The sequence below is a fragment of the Pholcus phalangioides genome, unplaced genomic scaffold, assembly GCF_987345545.1.
Source record: "Pholcus phalangioides strain wild (caught in Gottingen) unplaced genomic scaffold, Ppha-v1.0 ptg000008l_1, whole genome shotgun sequence".
Classification (NCBI taxonomy): domain Eukaryota; kingdom Metazoa; phylum Arthropoda; class Arachnida; order Araneae; family Pholcidae; genus Pholcus; species Pholcus phalangioides.
The window spans coordinates 57,553,267-57,575,992 of record NW_028301601.1 but is presented as its reverse complement, the minus strand read 5'-3'; the positions used below and the strand labels follow the sequence as shown (position 1 = coordinate 57,575,992).

The 22,726-nt window shown below is 42.3% G+C and overlaps 2 protein-coding genes across 2 annotated transcripts; both read right to left on the bottom strand.

Annotated features, from left to right (window-relative positions):
• Positions 1-3,160: 3,160 nt before the first annotated feature.
• LOC149084592 (protein maternal effect lethal 26-like) lies at positions 3,161-4,216 on the bottom strand. The gene has a single exon (XM_089235335.1). The coding sequence runs from the start codon at positions 4,214-4,216 to the stop codon at positions 3,161-3,163; it is 1,056 nt and encodes a 351-aa protein (XP_089091461.1).
• A 1,815-nt stretch (positions 4,217-6,031) lies between these two features.
• LOC149084591 (uncharacterized) lies at positions 6,032-10,980 on the bottom strand. Its single transcript, XM_089235506.1, has 5 exons — positions 10,938-10,980; positions 9,181-9,260; positions 7,902-8,030; positions 7,542-7,795; positions 6,032-6,175 (listed from the first exon to the last, which is right to left on the bottom strand). Exons 2-5 carry the CDS (start codon positions 9,242-9,244, stop codon positions 6,086-6,088), a joined length of 537 nt encoding a protein of 178 aa, XP_089091632.1. The 5' UTR covers positions 9,245-9,260; positions 10,938-10,980; the 3' UTR covers positions 6,032-6,085.
• Between the last annotated feature and the right edge of the window lie 11,746 nt (positions 10,981-22,726).

Sequence of the window (22,726 nt, the reverse complement as noted above, 5' to 3'; positions counted from 1 at the left end):
CAACATGTTTATCGTATTTCTTTTTAAACGTGTCAATTGTGCTGCAATTTACTACCTCCGGGGGTAAGGTATTCCATTTATTAACAACCCTATTAGAGAAAAATTCCCTGCGACACCATAACCTTGCATTGTCCCTCACCAATCGATACTGGTGTCCCCTTGTAAAAGCAGTCGATTGGCGGTGTACTAAAAGTTCATGGTCCATCCTATCCATCCCATTGAAAATTTTGAACACTTCGATCATATCTCCTCGACACCTGCGTTCATGCAATGTAAACATATTCAAAAAATGAAGTCTCTCTTCATAACTCAAGCCCCGTGTTCCAATAAAAACAAGTGTAGCTCTTCTCTGCACCCCTTCAACCAATTCTATGTCCCTCTGTAGGTATGGTCTCCAAAACCTTACGGCATACTCCAGTCCAGGACGAACTAATCCTCGAAAAAGCGGAAGAATGACTTTAGGAGAACACGAAGAGACCTTTTTGAAAATGAGAGACCAAGCATTCTATTCGCTTTTTTGACCACCGGTGAACAATGTTCAGAAAACCTAAGCCGCTCGTCGACGAGAATTCCCAAGTCGGTGACCGTAGTTGCATCCGGGATAGTGACACCATTCAACTCGTAAGAGAACCGTGGGTTGTTCGAACCAAAATGAGCGACCATGCACTTATCAACGCTAAACGTCATGCTCCATTCATTTGCCCATGCTGCAATCCTGTTTAAGTTGGTCTGGAGCAACTCCCTATCGCTTTCATTCCCGATCACCCCCATTAAAACTATTTGTTGAAATTTTAGTAAAGTAAAAGTATTGAGATAATTATGCAAATAATAATATTAACGTTTCCTTTTCGATGAAGCGATTAAGAAATGCCAAGCGCGACCGCAAATGTGCATTTTGAAACGGGAAGTTTCAGGAATGATTCGCCTTTGGCAACTGATCAGCCAATTCACGAATTGGATAATTCGGTAGGCGCAGAATAAATTTTTTTTTCATCAGGAACGTATAATGCATGACTATACACGGGATCCCTGAACTCATGGGCCAAACTTTATGGGTAGTTAAAATACATATATACATTTTATGTGCAGCAATGTGGGCTCGGAAATGAAGTGTGTTGGCCGAAAAACCTAGAGATAGAAGGCCTCTGCACAGTTTGCCATAAACGTCATTCAAACTACCTAGCAAGTTTGCCACATTTTGAAACACAGCATCCTATTTCGTTTCCTTCTTATTTTGGCGTGGAATCTTCCTGATTGGCTCACAAATACCGCAAAGGGATTGGATGTGGGGTATAGAAATCGCCAGTGATGAGCCCGATCATTTCTTTTCCTCACAACGATGATACTGGCACGAGCAGGGAATTTTTTTTCCCCTGAATATTCCGAGAGGGAAAATGGACTACTTGCTCACGTCACAGGCCGAGTGCGGAAGCCTTCTATCTCTAGGAGGTGCTGCTAGAGGTCGCTAGTAATAACAGGCTTTAGTGTAGAGCGCGGCGTTTGAAGCTTTTTTGGAAAAGCATTTTTGAGCTTGTTTGTTCATGGGTTGTATCGTACCTTTATACGACTATATTCAGTCATTTTCATGTTTCATTTTCTCAGGTTGTACATTTCATATTTTAATTTATTTTTTTTGCATTCTAGCAGCCCATTTTACAGCCAGGGATTCTTGTGCTATGGATCACGACCCAGCCTTTATTCGTTGGGGCTTCAGAGTTGATTCGTAAAAATCCACTGGGCCAGAGACTCGAGCTGAGTCACAGCCCAGACTTGATTGACAGGGGGGCTTCCGAGATCGGTCATAAAAATCCACCAACAGCCAGGGATTCTTGAGCTATGAGTCACGTCCCAAAGTTGTTTGCAGGGTCTTGTAAGATGTGTCGCACAAATCCACTAACAGCCAGTGGATCAGCCAATCTTAAGATTATTGATCACGAACCACACTTGATTCGCAGGGACTTCCGAGATGAGTCGTAAAAATCCACTTGCAATCCTGTTATAAAGCCGCTGTGTTGGTCGAGTGGTCATAGCGATGGACTCGCATCCGGGTTTAAACTCCACCGTCGCCACAGTGGTGGTCGGCTGAAGTTGGTTTTCTGTTGTTCCCAACTTCGAGGCGCGAATGCGAGAAGATTTCCTACTTCAAAATGCCTCGCCACAGAGAGCAACAAACCTACACACAATGGTAAAATCTTCAGTCAGTACACTTCCCTCATAGTTAGAAAATTTGATGGATGGATGACAGTACAATACACATGCCAAGCATTGCACAGAAACAACTTTACACTAGGTTCACAATACAGACTCGCACATTCCAACATGCACCAATTCGTTAGAAGTCCCACAGAGGAATATGGAGGCGTGTGTGGTTTAGTAGTCACTGTTTTCACTAATTTCGAAAAACAAAGCCACATGGGTCGCAAAGCTGATCTTGCTGTCGATTTCGGGTCGTGGCTGAAAAAGGTTAAGAACCCCCTGATGGGGCTCGGTAGCCCAGGTCGATAAGATACTCGCCTAAAGTACCAAAGGATGTTTAGAGGTGCCGCGAGTTCGATACCCGGTTCGCGTCCTTGTCAGAAACTTCTAAAGCAGGGGTGCAACAGAAACGGTGACATGACCGCAGAAAAAATTGCTACCCCCCCCCCCCCATCGAGGGGTTAGCGCACCAACCTCTCGATGAGTATAAAAAAAAACAAGCCTGCCGTTCGGAATCGGCAATAAATTGTAGGTCCCGGTCTAATTAGCCCTCGTGTGCAGAAAACGACCGTGGTTGCGACAAAAATAATCAATCAAGAACCCCTGACTTAAGTGCTCGTGACAAGTATTCAGATCAATGAGAAGTGGCCCGTGTCTCACTTGAACAGAGCTGATACAGCCGCAACTAATTTATATGTTTCTTTTATAATCTATACGAGTAAAGTGTAGACGAAAGCACAAACTGTTATCTCAAATACACAAAAACAAATTTATTTTAAAAGATAAAAACAATATGTGAAATATATACTTAATCTCTGAAAAAATCTGATTATATACCGCATATATTATATCTGAAATACGAATTCACCAAATTCACGTGGTTTATAAGAATTGATACAAATTCACCAAATGTTTATCATGTATAATCACGTGGTTTTACACGAATATTCAGTTTAGTTTGCATTTATTCATCCCGGAGTCGTTTGCGATTGATGTCCTCCGATGATGCAACGGATTTCTCATTTTCGATGAATCCCTGGATGATGTCACAGAGCAGTTCAGGTCGCGTCTTGAAGAACGAGCGCCGAGCTGCGAATCCTTCTACCGACGGGTTCCTGCAGAGGCATTTGATGGCCTCGCTGCGGAGCCTCTCGGCGTTGTAACAGTCCGCGCTGACGAGGATTTGATGGGCGTTACCGCCGTTCAGGAATGGCATCAAGTAATTGCTGCAGTACGATTTCAAGTCACTCACTTCATACCTGTCACTCGCCCGTAGGAGTTCCAAGGCGAGATCGCAATCCATTCGGACGACACTCCCGCAGTAGATGAATTCCATAAAGGAGTCAACGGTGTCTTTGTTGAAGTCGGTCACTTCCACGTGACGTCTATCGTGACTGAGCATGGCCGCGAAAACTTCCGATCGCGCGTCAAGAACGGCTGAATGAACCCGGATTTGATCTGATCCCACGGAGACGATGCAATCTGTATTCTCTTTGCTCGTCCACAGCTCCCTGAAATCATCGACAACCTTCGAAGATGGAGCTGCATCCGCATAGTGATGAACGTCAGAACTGTAGGTGTTTTTGAAAACGGCAATAGAATATTTCGCTTCCAGGTTGACCACCAAAGTATCATTGACCAATTTAGACATCAAAGGTTCTCTCTTCATGAACTTGGGCAAAATGTTTGTGGTTGAGCGCGTATGCGCCCACTTGAACAAAACCTCGCCATCGATATTGCTCAATGAAATATTGAACTCGATATGCATGTCTTTCAACTTCATTTTCGTATTCATTATACCGTAGGTGCAAAGAATGTGTCCTTTGGAACACTCTGCTTTCCCTCCGGGGTACAACAGTATACACCATTTGATGCCTTCCTTCTCAAGCAGGAATGTTTCACTAGCGTAACGCTTACCGACCTGTGAATCGAGTGAGCTGAAACGTTCGATGGTCCACGTACAACGGAAATTCCCCTGGTGGCTTCCATACAACTGCAATTTCCCAATATTCGATGCCATCGTTGAACCTTATTATCAGCAATTTCACAGAAATCTGCCCCGATGGCGGCTTAGGAGGAGATGAACAAACCTGGGTCGCTTCTTCAGTTGAGAACGATGAATGCTCCACTAGAAAGATTCCTCGAGTATTTTCGCGACATCTCATCAGGACGTTCGCTGTACGACGACCTCCTTTAGCTTGATTGACGTTATAGACGCTGAAGTATTTTCGAGTTTAGAAATCGACGTAATACTTATTATATTCCTTGTACGTGAGGCGCACGAAAGATCTTCTTGGCGATGTACATGATATACATCGGCTGGTATAAACGTTCAGGAAGAGATTTTCTTCGAAAAATATTGGTAACTGTCACGAAAGATTTGCGTTCGAGACAATGAACAGATTCCTCCGAAACATCTAATTTCTTTCGAACCGAGCACAACTCAGGTCTATCGCCATAGGCAATTTACTACCGGGGGAGTTTTGCCGGAAGTGTAAGTGTGTGTAACTAACAGTATGAGTGTGTATCTAGCGTTGTGCGTTTGATTTTTCAGTGCTCTCATCTATATTTCAGAAGTAAAGTGTAGTGATTAAATATCCGTAACGTTTGTAGGCATGTTCGCTCTCTCACTCGATCTTTTTCTCACCTGTTTACTCACTCACTTGCTTATTCATTCATTACTTTGCTTAGTCACTCATCCACTCACTCATTTTCTCACCTGCTCGCTAACTAACCTTGACTCGTGTGCTTATCACTCACTTGCTCATCATCACCACTCACCATATCACTTTGTCGATGAATCGATTGCCGGGGAATTTTTCGGTGGTTAATTGTTGGCGATTAATTTTCCACACACGATACAAGATGTAGTAAAACTACTGCCGAATCGAGAGGGGGTGACAAACGTTTTTCGCAATGGAACCCGTGGTGGAAACGCACTTATTTAGGAAAGGCTTGCATTTCCCAACTTCAGAAGTCACAAAATCATGGCAGCGTTTGCTTATATCAGGCATCTTCAAGCTGTTGCTAGCGAGCACCACAGTGCTCCCCTGAAGCACCCATAGTGCTCTATGCCCGTGTCTAATTTCTCGCTCGTGGGCACTTATTCAACGTCCTGATTAAACACCGTGTAAAAATTGCATTCAGGGATTAAAATCATCCTGATTTCATCCTAACCACACGTTAGGAAAAAGGGAGAAGGGGAAAGAAAAAATATAAAAGGAAAAATTATATAATAAGTAAGATAGATAAGAGCATGCCCCCATCCTGAAGCAGAGCACCCACGCCGGAACTTTGGGAGCACCTTCCCCCCCCCCCTCCCTACACCAGACTTTTCACGAGCCCGTCTGCAGTGAATTTATATCGTGAAAAAACAAAAAAAAATTATGAGAATCGTCCCAGGCCCCAGGGCTGGAACCCCGTCAGCCCCACGCTTGTAGGGGGGGGGGACATGAATTAGAGATTCTATCCATATGTTTTAAGAGTCCTCTTTACACCCACACCCAATGTGATCTCTTTCGCTCTTACATGCATAGAAAGATACATTATGTGTGTGTGGGGGGGGGGGGAATCAGAAATGAAAAGGAGGGAAAGAAAGAACGACTTCCCCTAGAAATAGGGTTACTATGAAGTTTCGAGATGGTGGGGGAGGGAGAGAGAGGAAAGAACGGAAAACTTATATGAGTTTTCTGCATTGGTGTTTGGACGTAATATTACGCCCGTGATCGTAAACACGCTAAACTGAAGGTTTTTTCGAGTAGAGAACTCTCGATATAAAGACGTAGTAGAAAATATTTAAATAGCTCAAAAAAAGCAAGAACACGCAAGCATTGTTCAAAGTGCCAAATCAATCTTTATTAAATATCACATCATAGATGGCACAGTCGTACTAGTAGTCAGTTGGACAATGCGACAAGCTGAAGCTTCCGTCAGCGATAGCTATTCGGCCTCTGCCTTCAATGGTTCCTGTTACGGTCGCCTTTGAAAATTCAAAAGATTCAAAACATATAAATATGTTATGCCTCGTATAATTTCGACATGACTATGACTAAGGTTTGGACCAGGGGTTCTTAACAAGGGGGGTTCTTTTCATTTATGTTCCACGCGCGGACGCTTTGCGCCAATAAGACGAATGCCAGAGACCATCTTTGCGGAAAAAAAGATCAAGGCCACTCACACCTCTGCCAATAAAAGGAAGGCAACTGACGCTGTACGCGGTGGTGCTGTTTCTCAGGTCAGTCAAGTGTACCGAGGTATGGAGTCGAATCCCGTTTTAACGAATACCGTCTTAACGAACACTTTTCTAATCCTCCAGATAAGTTTACATAGGAACAATTCAAAAAAATACTGGAATTCCCTTATAACAAAATTTCGTTATAACGAAGTGATTTCTCCGGTTTTTTTGGAGTTCGTTATAATGGGATTTGACTGTATTTTCAGTTCTTTCAAGTTACCCATGGTACATTCCTAGATCACTTAAGATCTCGGATCCACTGCACAGTTCCAGAACCGCGGCACATTTAGAAGGCACTCTAAAGAACCGTGGCGCAGTTCCAGATCACTTAAGTGGCGCACGGGACATTTGTGACAATGCTGTCGGCAAGAGTGGATAAGTCACTATTTGGATTGAAGTGTCAGCACATCACCTTCATACCAGTGATATCAATCATAATGGAGACTACACATTTTCGAATCACTCTCCAAAAGGTTGAACACTTTTGCTTAACATCAAAGAGCACTTAACTTTTAGGAGATCGTGGGACAGTTATGTGATTCGTGAATGTGCCGCGGGGTCTGTTAAGTGATCTGGGACTGTGCCGCTGGTCCCTTGAGTGATCTGGGAATTTGCCACTGACGAGTGGCAATTCTATAGTTCATTTCTTGTTTATTTTTAAAAAATAAGGTTTTCGGTCACGGGCCACATTTGGTCCGCGGGGGCATCTGTTGAGCATGTGTGCTTTACATAGTGAATAGGTAAAAATTAGACTTTGTATTCGACTATTTGTACACGTATTTTAACACCATGAGGCTGGAATTACACTGTAAAAGTTTTATAAAAGGACTTTTATAAGACGGAAAATGCAGCAACCAACAAGCACGTCGGTTAAATACATTCGAGCGAATGTAACCAATAGGTATTGGTTGATTTTTTCTTCAAGTTTTGTAAAATATCTTTTATCAAACTTTTATAGTGTAATCTCGGCCTAAGAGCATCGAGGATATACGACCACTTGTACAAAGGGGCCGCAGCAAATGTTTGAGAGCCACTAGCTCAAATAAAAGAGTTATTTCTGTAGGTAAAATTTACGTCCTATCAAAAAAACCCTCATAAAGGTCGAGGTTACCTTCAGACTCTTGGCGAAGGAAATCGGCAGATAGACCTGCTTCCACTTGTTTGACGTGTCCTCGACCCTGGACACTTCGGTGGGGTTGCCGCCATCCATGGTGAACACGAAGCTGACGCTCTTCGCCCCGCCATCCATGTAAACGCTTATTCTGTCGCAACCGCAAGTCTTACCAAATATCCACGAGTAGTCACTCGTACTGATTGAAGACGAGACGACACCGTCTGTTTTGTGGTCCAGCAGTAGTTTGTAGCCTGCGGAAGAGGTTAAAGAAATGCCAAATTTTTGCACGAATATGTGTTCGATTGGGAAATTTGCCGGATGATGTTTTGTGTGCAACTTGAGAAAATTGTAACTTACCATCTTTCCCAGCTAAATCAATTTGTGAACGCACCCAGGGTAGATCGCTGTCGTTTTGGTTCTCCAGGAAGCACGTATCTGTCTCGAATGTGCACGATGCGATTGCGACGAATTTCTCGGGGTCGCACACTTAAAAATAATAGCCAAAAACACAAATTAGCTGTAGCTAGGTGAAGTAATAAATTTGTAAGCTAGTTTTTATAAACTATATTCATTTTCTTAACGATTAATAAGCGTTTACAGACGTAAATCGATATTTCTCAAGCTTTTCGCCCCTCTCCCTCCCTAGCTTGCGGAGCCTTTGAAGAATTTCCCGTGTCTAGCAGAGAAAATTCCTTGTATAATTTCTTCATGTTTAGGAAATACTTGCAGAATTTTTCATATCCAAGAAGCGTTTGAAAAATTTACCATGCCCTTGGAAAAACTTTCCCATGCGCAGGAAACTCTTGAAAAATTTTCTGCGCCCAGGATACCTCGAAATATTTTCCATGACTTGGAAACCCTTGAAATATATTCCATGTCTACGAAACTCTTGAAAAATTTTCCTTGTTCATGAAAACCTTAAAAATCTTACATTTCTAGGGAACCTATGAAAAATTTGTCCTTGTCTAAAACCAGTCTTGAAAAATTTTTCCTTGTCTATCCCTTCAGAATACATTTTCATGTCGCAGGAACCCTTAAAAAATTATCCGTGCCCCAGACATCCTTGGAGAATTTTCCATGTCCTGGAAACTTGAAAAATTTTCCTTGTTCATGAAAACCTTAAAAATCTTACATTTCTAGGGGAACCTATGAAAAATTTGTCCTTGTCTAAAACCAGTCTTGAAAAATTTTTCCTTGTCTATCCCTTCAGAATACATTTTCATGTCGCAGGAACCCTTAAAAAATTATCCATGCCCCAGACATCCTTGGAGAATTTTCCACGTCCTGGAAACTCTTGAAAAATTTCCCATGTCTGTGGGACACACTTAAAAAATTCTCCATGTTCGGGAAAACCTTTGAAAAATTTCCCATACCTAGGATCCGCTTGTACTGGAGCGTTAGAAACCACTTATCAGAACTGAAGAACTCTGGAAATGTTCACTAGAAAGGAGCCCTTGAAATGACACCAATGTGAACTATCACATTGCTATAAAAATTGTTACTTCTATTCATTACCCCTTCTTTCGTGGGACCGCTTACGGTGTCTCGAGGAACCCTGTTTGAGAAACGCCGATGAATTATTCCAATGGTTGCATTTAGTCGAGTAATTAGAGATAAACAAGTTTTCAATACATACGATCTGTAACCGACAAGCAGCACGTCATCGCAGCCATCATAATAGCCAGTCTAAACATCATCATTTTTCTTGGAAAGATGCTGAGAAAAGAATAATGAAGATTAATAACGTGATAATTAGTTATGGAAATCATATTGATCATGACCTTCATTTATTGCTCATTATTAAAAATTGAAAAATTTCAAAGGGAGTTGTTATATAGTCGGGGCTCCCCTTGATACTGGTTTACGGGCCAACAATTCACCGCCAAGAAAATTCCCCGACCAACAATTCACCGCCAAGAAAATTCACCGACCAACAATTCACCGCCAAGAAAATTCACCGACCAACAATTCACCGCGAAGAAAATTCACCGACCAACAATTCGTCTCCCATTTCGCAATTCATTTACTGATTCACTCGGTCATTTCTCGCTCACTTACTGGCCAACTCCCGTAGAACTGTTGTCGGTAAATTTTCTGTCGACGAATTGTCGGTCGGTGAATTTTCCTAGCGGTGAATTGTTGGCCCGTAAACCAGTATCAAGGGGAGTCTCGAATATGACTCCCTTTGAAAATATTCAATTTTTAATAATACGTAATAGGAAAGGTCATGATGAATATAGTAGTTAGCGAGTGAGTGACAGAATGGCTAGTGTTGGTGAGTGAGCGACCTACATATAGGGTAAATAACTTAGTGAGTGAGTAGGCGACCTAGGGGAGTGTCATGATGAGCGACCCAGTGGTAGACTGAAAGATCTAGTGATTGAGCGAGTGACAGAATGAGTGGCCTAGTGAGTAAGTGCGTGACCTGATGATTGAGTGTGTTTGACAGAGTAAGCAACCTATTCAGGGAGTAACAGAGTGAGTGAGTGAGTGACCTTGGAAGTTTGTGATAGAATGAGTGACCTGGTCAGGGAACAACAGAGTGGATGACCTAGTAGGTGAGTAAGTGAGTGATTTAGTTAGTGATTGAGTGTATAACAGAGTGAACAACCTAGTGAGTTGATGATAGAATGAGTGGTCTAGTAAGAGAATTACAAAGTGAACGACCTAGTAAGTGTATGACATAGGGAGTAAATGAGCGACCTAGAGATCAAGTGAGTGTCCGGCCTACTGAGAGAGTGATCGAGTGACATATTGAGCGACATTGAATGAGTGGTCTAGGGAGTAAGTGAGTGACCTAGTGATTGAGTGACATATTGAGCGACATTGAGTGAGTGGTCTAGGGAGTAAGGGAGTGACCTAGTGATTGAGTGACATAATAAGCGAACTAGTGAGTGAGTGGTAGAATGAGCGAACTACCTGATAATCGACTGAGTGGCAATGTGAGTGCGTGAGCGAGAGTGAACAAGTTCTAGTGACAGGCCGGTTTCACTCCTTCACTCTCACTCGCTCACTCGATCAATCACTCATTCACTCATGTCAAACTGATGCCGGTGAATTTTCCCAGCGATGAATTTTCCGTTCGGTGGACGTTTGGTCGGTGATTCTTCCGGACATGCTTGATACTGAGATCGGGACCTAAAATGTATCTTGCGATTATTACTCACTCTCTCTGAATCCTCGCATTTTTAGATTGCCTCGGCGCCCCAGTCGAGAATCACTGTATATATATATTTTTTTTTTCATTGTTCTATCCCTGTGCACGTACCTGTAAAAGCTCCCTCTGTCGAAAGATTTTTTCAGATTTTTTTTTTTTTACCTGACAGGGGCATTCATATGGTCATATACAGGTCGAAATTGATTAGAATCTTATAGTTTATGATGATTTCTTACCTGAGAGCTTCGCACGGTTCGGCTAAAATCAAGAAAATAACGAGTTATTATGAAGAAATTGATTGTCTCTCTATTTAAAGAGAAATTCAATGTCGAAATCATTTCATGGGTTGGCGACGTTGCCCGCGATTTTCGTGGAAATGAAATACTTCTACACAAAACAACGTCATATCATTTACATCCATTGTTAGTATCATTTTATTACTGCGTTGTTGAAGCGTCTTTGTAAGTGTGCAAATGTGTTTCCCACGCGCCTCGTTCTTAATGCGATTGCAATGAAATCATTTCTCAATCGTAAAAGTGAACCTGTGAACAATGGAAATTCAATTAATCAGTAATTTCTAGGGAGGAAAAAGTATTTGAAAAAGTATATTGGTAGAAAAATTAGTAGAGGAAGCCTTGTCAACATACTCCGACATACTTAATGATATGAAGAAGACACGGCAAACAGAAAAGTCTCAACATTCTTTCAGAAAACATCGCCAACAATCGCTGCATCCTCTTTTACATGCCCTTCTACCTCTGCGTCACCCTGCTCTTTCTCATGATATTTAATAAACAATAAACGAGATATACAATAAAAAAACCTATGGTTTCTGTTATTCGCGGATTTCCGTATTCGCGGTCACTCCCGGAACGTACCCCCCCCCCCCCGCGAATACGGGGGGGCCGACTTTATAGCTAAAAATTCCTAAAAACTGACTTGACACCCCGTAGAAGTGCCCAGATGGGTCCATGCAGTGAACAAAGTTCTACAGAATAAGGACATGATTTTGTGGGTCATTAGTGGATCATAGAAGAGTTGATCAACTTTGCCCAAGAATATTAAGAAGACACCAACGAATAAGGCAAATACACAAAAATAAAAGTCCTAATGCATTTCAACACCAATGGGTGCCGTCTTCAGAGGAAAATATAACCACTCTGACCGAGTTTCCCACTTGGGTTGAATACCAAATCTTAACGCTCGGTTGCTCAGCGGAAAAAGTACGTCTGTTCACTTCAAACGTCGCAACCCAAGTGGGAAACTCGGTCAGCGCGTGACTAGTGGTTATATTTTCCTCTGAAGACGGCACCCATTGGTGCTGAAATGCATTAGGACCTTTATTTTCGTGTATTTGCCTTATTCGTTGGTGTCTTCTTAATGTTAGGGGATCAACTGTGTAGTTTGATCTATAGAAGTAAAAGAAATGCTACCGGGTGTAAATTACAAACTTGAGAATGTATCTAAAGGAAGAAATACCCAATATAACGGTGATTCATCAGATATGAGATATCTATTGGCAGGGCCGCAACTGGATACTTGGTTAGCCGGGGCAACCACTGATTTAGGCACCCCCTCGTAATGCTGAAGGGTAGGTTAAAAGGTTAAATTTGCGCCGCCCCCCCCCTTTTTTTTGATGCGCCCGGGGCACCAGTTCCACCTGCCCCCCCCCCCCCCCCCACTAGTTGCGTACCTGCCTATTGGTAATATTATGGCCATTCTAAAATTCAAACCATTGAATGCCAACCAATAGGTCTCTTCCGCCTTTGGCGGTTGGCGGCCATCCCTCCCCCATTCCTCTTCAGAACATATCTTGTTTATTTCGTCCCACTTCATCAGGGTGCTATGGAAAGGGACATGTCAAAGCACCATCTTACTGAAGAAGCAAATTTTACAATAATAAAGCAACTAAAAACAAATGTGATTCATCAAGTACCCCCAGAAAACTTCTCCATGACGTTTCCCAGACACCAATTTGCTGAATTTTAGTGGGCCCCAGACTGGATTAATCTCGGGCTACAGATGCTGCAAATTTTACAATGTTAAACAACAAATATCAATGAGATTCAACCAGAGAACCCGAAATGAGGCTTGTCGAGCATTCTCTCTGCGAGGGGCCACGAAAATTTTTCATTTTTATTAATTGTACAACGAATAAAATCCAGGGCCCCCACATCCAGTAACGGGGCCCAATACGCACATTTTTAGAGGGAGACCCAGACTGGATTTTTCTCGAGCTTCAGCTGTTGCAAATTCCACAATGTTAAACCACAGAAAACAATGAGATTCATCCATTTCCCCCCAAAATGAAACCTGTCAATTTCCACATGGGGCCCCGACTTGAAAGCTTGTCCGACGTCCCCCGCTACGAGTGACACGAAAGATTTTCATTCGTATTAATTTTACCAACGAATAAAATCCAGGACCCGAACCAATAACCCGGGACCCAATTCGCAAATTTTCAGTGGGGTTTTATCTCGGGCTACCGATGTTGCAAATTTTACAATGTTAAACAATGAAAATATATTAGATTCATCCAGGGGCCCCCGAAATGGAACCTGTCAAAATTTTCATGGTGGGCTGACCTGGAGGCTTGTTGGACATTCCCCTTGGACGTGAGGGGCCACGAAAATTTTTCATTTTTATTAATTTTACAATGGATAAAATACAGGGCCTTCTAAATCCATTAGCGGGGACCCAATACGCAGACTTTTAGTGGGGGGACCCAGACTGAATTTATCTCGGGCTTCAAATTTTTTGTTTTTTTTTCTTCAAATTTCTGTTGCAAATTCCACAATGTTAAACAACAGAAAACAATGAGATTCATCCAGAGCCCCCAAAATGAAATCTGTCAATTTCCACATGGGGCCCCCGACTTTGAAGGTTGTCCGACGTCCCCCGCTACGAGTGACACGAAAAATTTTCATTCGTTTTCATTTTACCAACGAATTACCCGGGACCCAATTCGCAAATTTTCTGTGGGGCCCCAGACTGGCTTTATCTCGAGCTTCAGCTGTTGCAAATTCCACAATGTTAAACAAAAGAAAACAATGAGATTCATCCATGGCCCCCAAAATCAAACCTGTCGGGGCCCCCGACTTCGAAGCTTGTCCAACGTCCCCCGTTGCGAGTGACACGAATAATTTTCATTTTTATTCATTTTATTAACTAATAAAGTCCAGGGCCCCAACCAATTACCCGGGACCCAATTCGCAAATTGTCAGTGGGACCCCAGACTGGCTTTTGGCTTTATCTCGGGCATTCAGGGGCCCCCGAAATGGAATCTGTCAAAATTTTCATGGGGCCCAGATTTTGAGCCTTGTCAGGTATCCTGTCAGTGAGAGGCTAGGAAACTTTTTCATTTTTATTAATTGTACAACGAATAAAATCCAGGGCCCCACATCCAGTAGCGGGGACCCAATACAATACAATACAATACAATACAAATACAACGCCACAACAGGCAAACTGCCCAACGAGGTGGCTGAGTTAAGAACATCATGGATCCCGAGCCCCTACCTACTACTGCTACCCACACATGCACCCCCCCCCCCCGCGGAACCCCCCCAACGAATCGGTACATGCGGGAATGTGCGTGTACGTGTAGTGCTACCTGACGTAAAGTTTTGTTTCTGTGTAATGCTTGTTATGTGTAGTGCTGTCATCTGCCCCCAGTTTTACTAACTATGAGTGAAGTGTTATGGTTGAATGATTTATCGTTGTAGGACTGTTGCTCTCTGTGGCGAGACTTTTTAACGGGGAGATCGGCTCGCATTTGCGCCTTGAAGTTGGGAACCCAATACGCAGATTTTTAGTGCGAGACCTAGACTGGATTTATCTCGGGCTTCAGCTGTTGCGAGTGACACGAAAAATTTTCATTCGTATTCATGTTACCAACAAATAAAATCCGGGGGCCCCAACCAATTACCCGGGACCCAATTCGCAAATTTTCAGTGGGGCCCCAGACTGGTTTTATCTCGGGCTACCGATAAAACCAGTCAAACCAACGATGTTGCAAATTTTACAATGTTAAACAATAACAATATATGAGATTCATGTGTAGGGCTGACAGACAGGATCGTCATGAGAGCATCCTGGGTCCCCGAGCCAAGGGATTTTTTGGTGGCCCTACCTGAAAAATTCTAGAAAAATTCAACTACGTCTTGTTTTTCTGAGTCACCTCTTCCCTTCGGGCACGGCCCGGGGTGGGGGAGGCATGCGTTAAGACACACAGCCTAAGGTTCTCACCAGGCGTCCTCCTTTTTCAGTTTTGAATCTGGTAACCCTATCTGAAGAACCACATAATCCGTATTTTCACTTATTTGTTCGGTCATCCATATTGTCCGAATGTTTTTGTGGAAAGAAATATTTTATTTTTTCTACATAAAAATCGATTACTGCAAATGTACGAATTTTGTTATCGAAATTTTCGTCTCAAAAACATTTTATACTAAAAGAATAACGCAACTATTACTCTCTACTTTTTTTGTTCATCGTTGTATGAGTTGTCTGGTATTTTGATACTAGATGGCAGCACCAACAGTATATAAATCAAGCCTCAGAACCTCTGTCATCTGCTTCTCTCTAGGTTCCTTGTTTTGGACGTCTCCTTGTGTCCTGAAAAAATTACTGAACTGAAAGTTCAAATTCCAGTTCTGTTTGTGAGCTTGACTTGCATGGAACAGAACAAACCGTCTGTCGTCTGCTCATTAAGAGTATTTTGTTTTGGACGTCTCCTTATGCTCTAATAAAATAACCGAACTTTCAGTTTAAATTTCTAGTTCAGTTTATGAGCTTTGTTTATAAGGAACTGAGCGGAATAAAGAATATAGTTTTTTTTTTCTTTAAACTTCATCACCACAAGAGTCACTTTCAAGTTTGAGGTTAGATGGCAGCACATTACTATGGAGTGTAGTGTGGAAAAATTCACTTTTAACGATCTTGGGGGCCATTCAAGTATTACGTAAGCAAATTTTTAGCCATTTTTGACCCCTCCCTTATCAGCAAAATTTTGTCACCAAGTCTGCCCCTCTGAATCTTAACGCATATTGGTGGATCAGAGACGTACACGGGGGGGGGGGGGGCATAGGGGGCTCGTGGGCCCCACCCCTCCCTCCCTTACGTTCAAATATTTATATTTTTAATGCAAAAAAATATTTTTTTTCGGAAGAAAATACCTTTATATGTTATTATAATCAATTTCTGTTAATTTCAATGCTATTTGAAGGGTAAGAACTCAAAATTTCTTTTTAAAAAATTCATTGCGACTCACCTTCTAAGCCATATAATGGTAAATCGCATAAAGGCCCTACGCCCTCAAACCAAATATGGCCCTGGGGGTTATCTGATGCGTCCTGCCCTCCTCAAACCTAATTTTGTAAAAATGAACTAAGTGCCACATTTACAGATCGCTTAAGTGTCCCGTGGTACAATTCCAGAACATTTAAGCGGCCCGTGGCACATTTTCCGATCACTTAAATGACCCGGGACACAGTTGCAGAACACTTAAGCGATCCGTGACACATTTGGAGATCCCTTGAGTTACATCTGACGTAGTTTTAGAGCTCTTAAGTGACCCCCCAGTGCGGTTCTACATCACTCAAGTTACCCGCGGCACATTTTCATATTATTTAAGTGATCCGTGGCATATAATTACGGATGGGCACAGTTCCAAAGCCCTTAAGCGGCCCGTACGCATTTCCAGATCACTTGGATCCGTGAAAAATTTAGAGATCACTAAAGTGGCTCTGTAGGGCACTTATCAATGGTGGGGGGGGGGGATGTTATTTCAAGTGCCCACATACTATCGAAAGGTTTTTCTCGTTCTTGGCCCACCGAGTAAGATGCCATTAAGAATATTTCATATTTTCATAAAGGGTGGTTGATGTCGTAAGCATTACCCAAACACCCCCCCCCCCCTCCCCGCTTGTCATCAGAGCGAAGAGACCGGAGGAATCACTTCGTTAAAATGAAATTTCGTTATAAAGGAGTTCCAGGTTACCTAGTATTGTTCCTATGTAAAATTATTTGGGGGAAAGGGCGCCAAATCCGAGTTAGAAGGTACATCAAGGCCACCTTAAGACCATCGTAGACCGGGGCCACAACTAGAGGTTTGGTCAGCTGTGTCAAACAAGCATTTTGGCACCCTCTTGTAATGTTGGAGCAGAGATTAAACGGTGAAATTTGTTCCGCCTCTGGTCCAGCACCCGATTCACCAACCCAGCCGGCTCCGCCCTAGTTTTTCGCCCTGCATAAGCCCTGTGGCGAAGTGATTTTTCTGAGCCCTCCCCCTCCTCCTATCTGGCTAGAAAAAAATACCTGCCTACCAATTAGCGTGTTTATTCTCAAATTTTATTCTATCATATCGTATATTCATCAGGCCCCTTTCTACAGTTGAGCCCCATCTCCTCCTGGCCGTGCGGGAGGGGGGGGGGAGACTTGGGGATCTGGGTGAGAGATCTGGGTGAGAGGATCTGCGGAGTGAGAGAAAATATCGTTGCAGAGCGATTATCGTTGTATCGAGAGGCAACATTGTCATCGCGTGTCGTCAAATTTATGCTGCTTTCGGCACCTTTTTGAATTGGCGTTGTCAGTACCACCAAAATATGCGTTTTTGAGCATTCAACTTTCAAAATTCATTCAGATGTATATATATTATCCAGTGCACACTGTATAGAGCTGTTTATTGCAATACACTTTGGTGGATGCATAACTCAAAAGTAACAATACCGGTGCTCTTTCGGTGATTAAGTGATGACGTACTAGGCCCGTAGCCATAAATTCGGTTCGGGGGACCAAAGCGATAGAGAACAATAGATTTGGCCATCTTCCCCCCCCTTTTTTTTTGGTAATTTTCTCACATATCGGCCCCCCCCCTCCAATCACTTTAACCAGCACCTCCTAGAGATAAAAGGCCCCCCCTCCCGCAGTCTACTTTTGACGTCAGAAAGTAGTCCATTTTCCCTCAGAAATATTCAGGGGAAAAAAAAAACTCCCTGCTCGTGTAAGTATCATCGTTGTGAGAAAAAGAAATGACCGGGCTCAAGAATTGGCGATTTCTATTCCTCCACATCCAATCACTATGCGGTATTTGTGAGCCGATCAGGAAGATTCTACGCCAAAATAAGAAGAAACGAAACAGGATGTTGTGTTTCAAAATTGGGCAAACTTGCTAGGTAGTCTAAATGATGTTTATGGTTGATGATGTTAAGTGATTCCAAACACGATTTGAAAATATAATGTTGCAAAGAAATTTATCGTTATATCGAGTATCATCGTAGGCGTACAGAGGTTTCGTTATAATATGCAAAAGTAATCATTTAAGACCGTAATTCTCGAACTTTAGTCACTCGCGGCTCCCTGGGCCAATTCATGGTTCTTCCACAGCTCCCAAGAAAACTTCAGTAGATTTTCACACTTATAAAAGAACCATTTCCAAGCATAAATAGGCACGCGAATCAATATCTCCAGCTCGCCGCGACATAGGTTGGTGACGTCCCTAAGGAGCCGCGACGCACACTTTGAGAAACACTGATTCTGGAACATAACGTTATTTATAGGGTTTCATTTATACCTGATAGATGGCAGCACAAGATGAGATCAAAAGCGAATGGATTTTTTTTCCTGTTCGACTCGATCTGGTGCTGCCAAGGTACAAAGATATATATAGGGTGGCCATACGTCCCGTATTTCACGGTTAGTCCGGGTATTTCCTGTTTTTTTGGCCGTCCCGGTTTTTCCCGTATTTTAGACGAAGCCTACTTGAATTTTTATTCTATTCTATGTGGGAGAATATTAATCTCCCACATTTGCCTTGGTGAAAGTTTTTTTTTTCGTGGAATACATTTTGATCCACTGCAATTCGCAGTAATGCATCATTTCCCGCCATTGTAATTTCCCGTAATTTTCGCAATATTTGGGAACTTTGTTTGATTTTGTTGTCGTGTTTGGCGATAATTGGCGATGTCCTGTATTTTCCCGTATTTGGAATCCCAATGTCCCGTATTTCTCTCGAGGAAATATGGTCAGCAATATATATATATATATATATATATATATATATATATATATATATATATATATATATATATATATATATATATACAAAAAAAGAATTATTTTAAGAAAAAGGAACGAAATTTAATTTTATGAGAGTGAAAAATAGAACCTATGCAGTGGGTGTTCATCAAGGGAAACCCTGTGCATGGTTCGCAGTGATGGTAACGAGTGGGAAATTTCCCATATTCGTGGGAAAAAATGACCAAAATTTGACCAAGTGGGAAATTTCTCAGCATTTATGGGAAATTTTTAGAGTTCATCAAACAAAAGAATTTTTGGAAAAAAATAAATTAATTAATGCAGTGCAATACTTTTCTATATTAAAATACTTGATCACGTATTTTCCCTGCTAGATGGCAGCACATTTTTCGGAACGCATGAAAAAAATTTAGTCGAAAGGGAAATTTTGCTGGAAGAGGTCACCGTGAGAAATTTCCCATATTCGTGGGAAAAATTGGCCAAAATTTGCCCAAGTGGGAAATTCCTTAGTACTTGTGGGAAATTTTGTGAGTTCATCAAACAAAAGAATTTTTTGAAAAAAAAATGGAAATTAATGCAGTGCAATACTTTTCTATTGTAAAATACTTGGTTACGTATTTTCCCCGCTAGATGGCAGCACATTTTTCGAAATGCTTGGGAAAAATTTAATCAAAAAGGGAAATTTTGCTAGAAGAGGTTACCATCATTGACCATCACTGATGGTTCGAAAAATGCAGGCGTTTCTGAAGGATGGCAATGCCTAAATGCATTAAAAATGCCAACCCTTGTTCTCCGTATATTCAACCACATATATATACACATACACAAACTTAAGCAGATCATTTTCATCGAAATACATAAAATTATCGCTATTTTTCCGCTGAACTAATTCCCGAAATTCCCTCTCACCTAGGACTGTGCATCCTATATTTCCCTGGAAATTGTAATATTTTCACATAATTTCAACCATCTTCCATAACGAAGTTCACTGAAATTTATATTTTTTAAAGCAGCGGTTCTCAACCGATGCACCGCGGAGCCCTTGGGGCAGGGGCATAGCCAGAAATTTCGTTCGGGGGTGGGGGGACAACTTTCATTTCGGGGGGAACCAAAGTGATGGAACAATAGATTTGGCTATCTTTTTTTCGGTATTTTTTTCACATTTGGGGGGGGGGGGGCGTAACCCCCAAGTCCCCCCCCCACACCCCCGCTACGCCTTGAGGCTCCGTGTGCACTTCCCAGGGGCTCCACCGCCACTGGAGGATAATAAATCAATAAATTTGATAAACGAAAAAGAGGCCTGAAGGGTACCCGGTACCGCCATATGAATAATATACTAAAACACCCCTGGCTGTTAGTGGATTAATACGACTCATCTAGAAAGTTCCTGCTGTACCCAAGTTTGGGTCGCGACCCGTATACCTCAAGAAGCTCTGCTTTACTTTTATACAAAGTTATACCTCAAGGTGCCTTCCTTGGAAGAAGTGGAGTGCAGCCACGACCCAGGGCAGTCTTAAGCGCATCATGGGCCCCCGGACCAAATTATTTTTCCAAGGCCCTACCGCGGAAAATTCTCGAAAAATTCAACTGCTTCTCGTTTTTCTGGGGGCCCCCTCTTCTCTTGAGGCCCCTGGGGCTGTGCCCCGGTGAGCCCATGCGTTAAGACGACGCTGCCATGACCTCTTGGATCAGTGCTGTGCAGACTTTACAGTCCACGAACCAGAAGCAAATATGGTCAGTCTAGATATTTATTGTGTTATGTGCATTGATACTTTCTACCGGAACTCGTTTGGCGGGCCAGGGGGAAGCTCTTGACGGGCCGTAGTTTAGCCATCACTATCTTAGATTACACCTAGGATTATCTAGAATGTTGTGGTAGAGCCTAAGACGGATATATGCAGTGTAGTTAGGGTTACCAGACTCCGTTTTGGAGGTACGGCCATATACGTTTCTTATGATACTTTCACAAAATTGCCACTGTTCGAACATCACGTACGATATTTTGGTTATGGAAAATAAACATTGCCATATTTTGTACAGTAATAGAAATAATTATTGTGATAACAGTGAACTACAATGAAGAACCGAAACAATAGCAAGCTGTTGGTGAATTGAGCAATAATGGTTGATTCTTGGAGGTTTCCAAACAATAGCTTATAAAAGGCACCGGCACATGGCGAAGCGATCAGATCACCCTCATTCGTCGTCAAAACTCGACTGCCAGTCTGAGTCGTCGAGTCTTATCCTCCTACTTGGTGGCAGCTTAGGCTTTCCGAGGAAGTCGGTGATGTTGTACGTATCGAGTGGGCTATAAACCAACCGATACCGACGCGTCGACGGTGGAGGAAGGCCGGGGTGTTTATAGCGGTGAACCAGGCTGGAAAATGACGTACGCCATCTAGAAAAACAGTTTTCTAGAAATATCGTTTTCTAGGCAGACCAGCTCCGGAATCACATCTGCACTTGTGGATGGCAAGATGTGGAATTTCTCAAACAGTGGTGTGCACTGAATGAAACTTTCCGGCTTCTGGTTCTAAGACCTTTTCTCAGAGTCCCGGCGAATGGGGTGAATCTCAAATTGAAATGTAAAAACCGAATAAGAATTTGAAAATTAGGCTCGAAAATACGGGGCATTTCCATTAGAATCGCTAAAATAATCACCAATTAATTATTTTCAAAAGTACCAAACAAATTACATGTATTTTCTAGTTATATTCAAGTTCTCGCTGCCCCCCCCCCCCCCGCTTTAAATAAATTTTTTTTTCGACATTGCGTTAACCCGTGCAAATCAATATCTGTGCTAAGGAACCGTTACGATAATATCCATGGTTCTAGGGATCTGCTATATTGCTGTGGAAACACCTCTTGAAGGACATCCCTCAGATGCGGTCACCTTTCCTTCCCGGTCAAATAATAATTCCCCTTTGTGTAATATAAAAGTATGCATTTCACACCCCCGATAAACGGTCACTTCCTCTTTTACTGGCGAATGTTTTTGTCCAACGGTGTCCAAAGGTTTTTATTGCATTTCTACAGAGCCACTTTCAGACTCCAATTCAGTCAAACTCGTTTGCAACGACATCAAGCGTTCCTTGAAATTTTACTATAAACAGGTTTGACGAATTTTCAATTTAAAATGTGAAAAATATACTCTTTCTTTCAAACCGAGCACAACTCTGATCTATCGCCGTGGTGCAATTTACTGCCGAATATACTGCGCCGGAAGTGTGAGTGTGTGCACTGAGTGCGTATCTAGTGTTGTGTCTGATTTTTAAATGCTGCCGAAAAAACATTCAGATGCGATCAAATTACAAAAAAAATGGTGTTATTTCACAGTGGTTAGGGCAGGGGGTCTTCACCGCATATCCCCGAGAGCCAAATGTGGCCATCGGAGGCCCACCGATCATTTTAGGCAATTGTTGAAAAACATTCAAAGACGATTGAAATAAAAAATATAATAATAAATCGATGAACCTGCATTTCACTACCATAAACACTGTATCAGGTGCATGACCAGGGCCATCTTAACAATTTGGGGGAACACTTTTTGGGGTCTTTTTCACTTGGGGCCCGTGCTGGGCCAATCCGTTAAGACACCACTGCACATTACGTTCAGTCCTCGTGAATCTAGTAGATTCTTACAATCGTAAAAACCGCGGCATGTCTTGTTGCGGTGGCCCGCGAGCTTCATGGGTAGTTCGAATTTAGCCGGCGATGTCTGAAAGGTTGAAGACCCCCTACTCTACAGTCATATCACACATATGCTACTCAAAACATACCCTGTTTGTGTACATAATATACCTAAACAATCTCTTAAACTAATGAGTAATTTAGATATAATATACTGCAAACAAAAAACTGGAAAAAATGAAGCCAAAAATGGACATATCTGTGCAACATGTTTATGTTCAAGTAGTCTATATATGCATACGCAGGATTTTCTTAAGGGAGTGGTTCTGCATAATTTTGCTTCAGAAAGGGGGGGGGG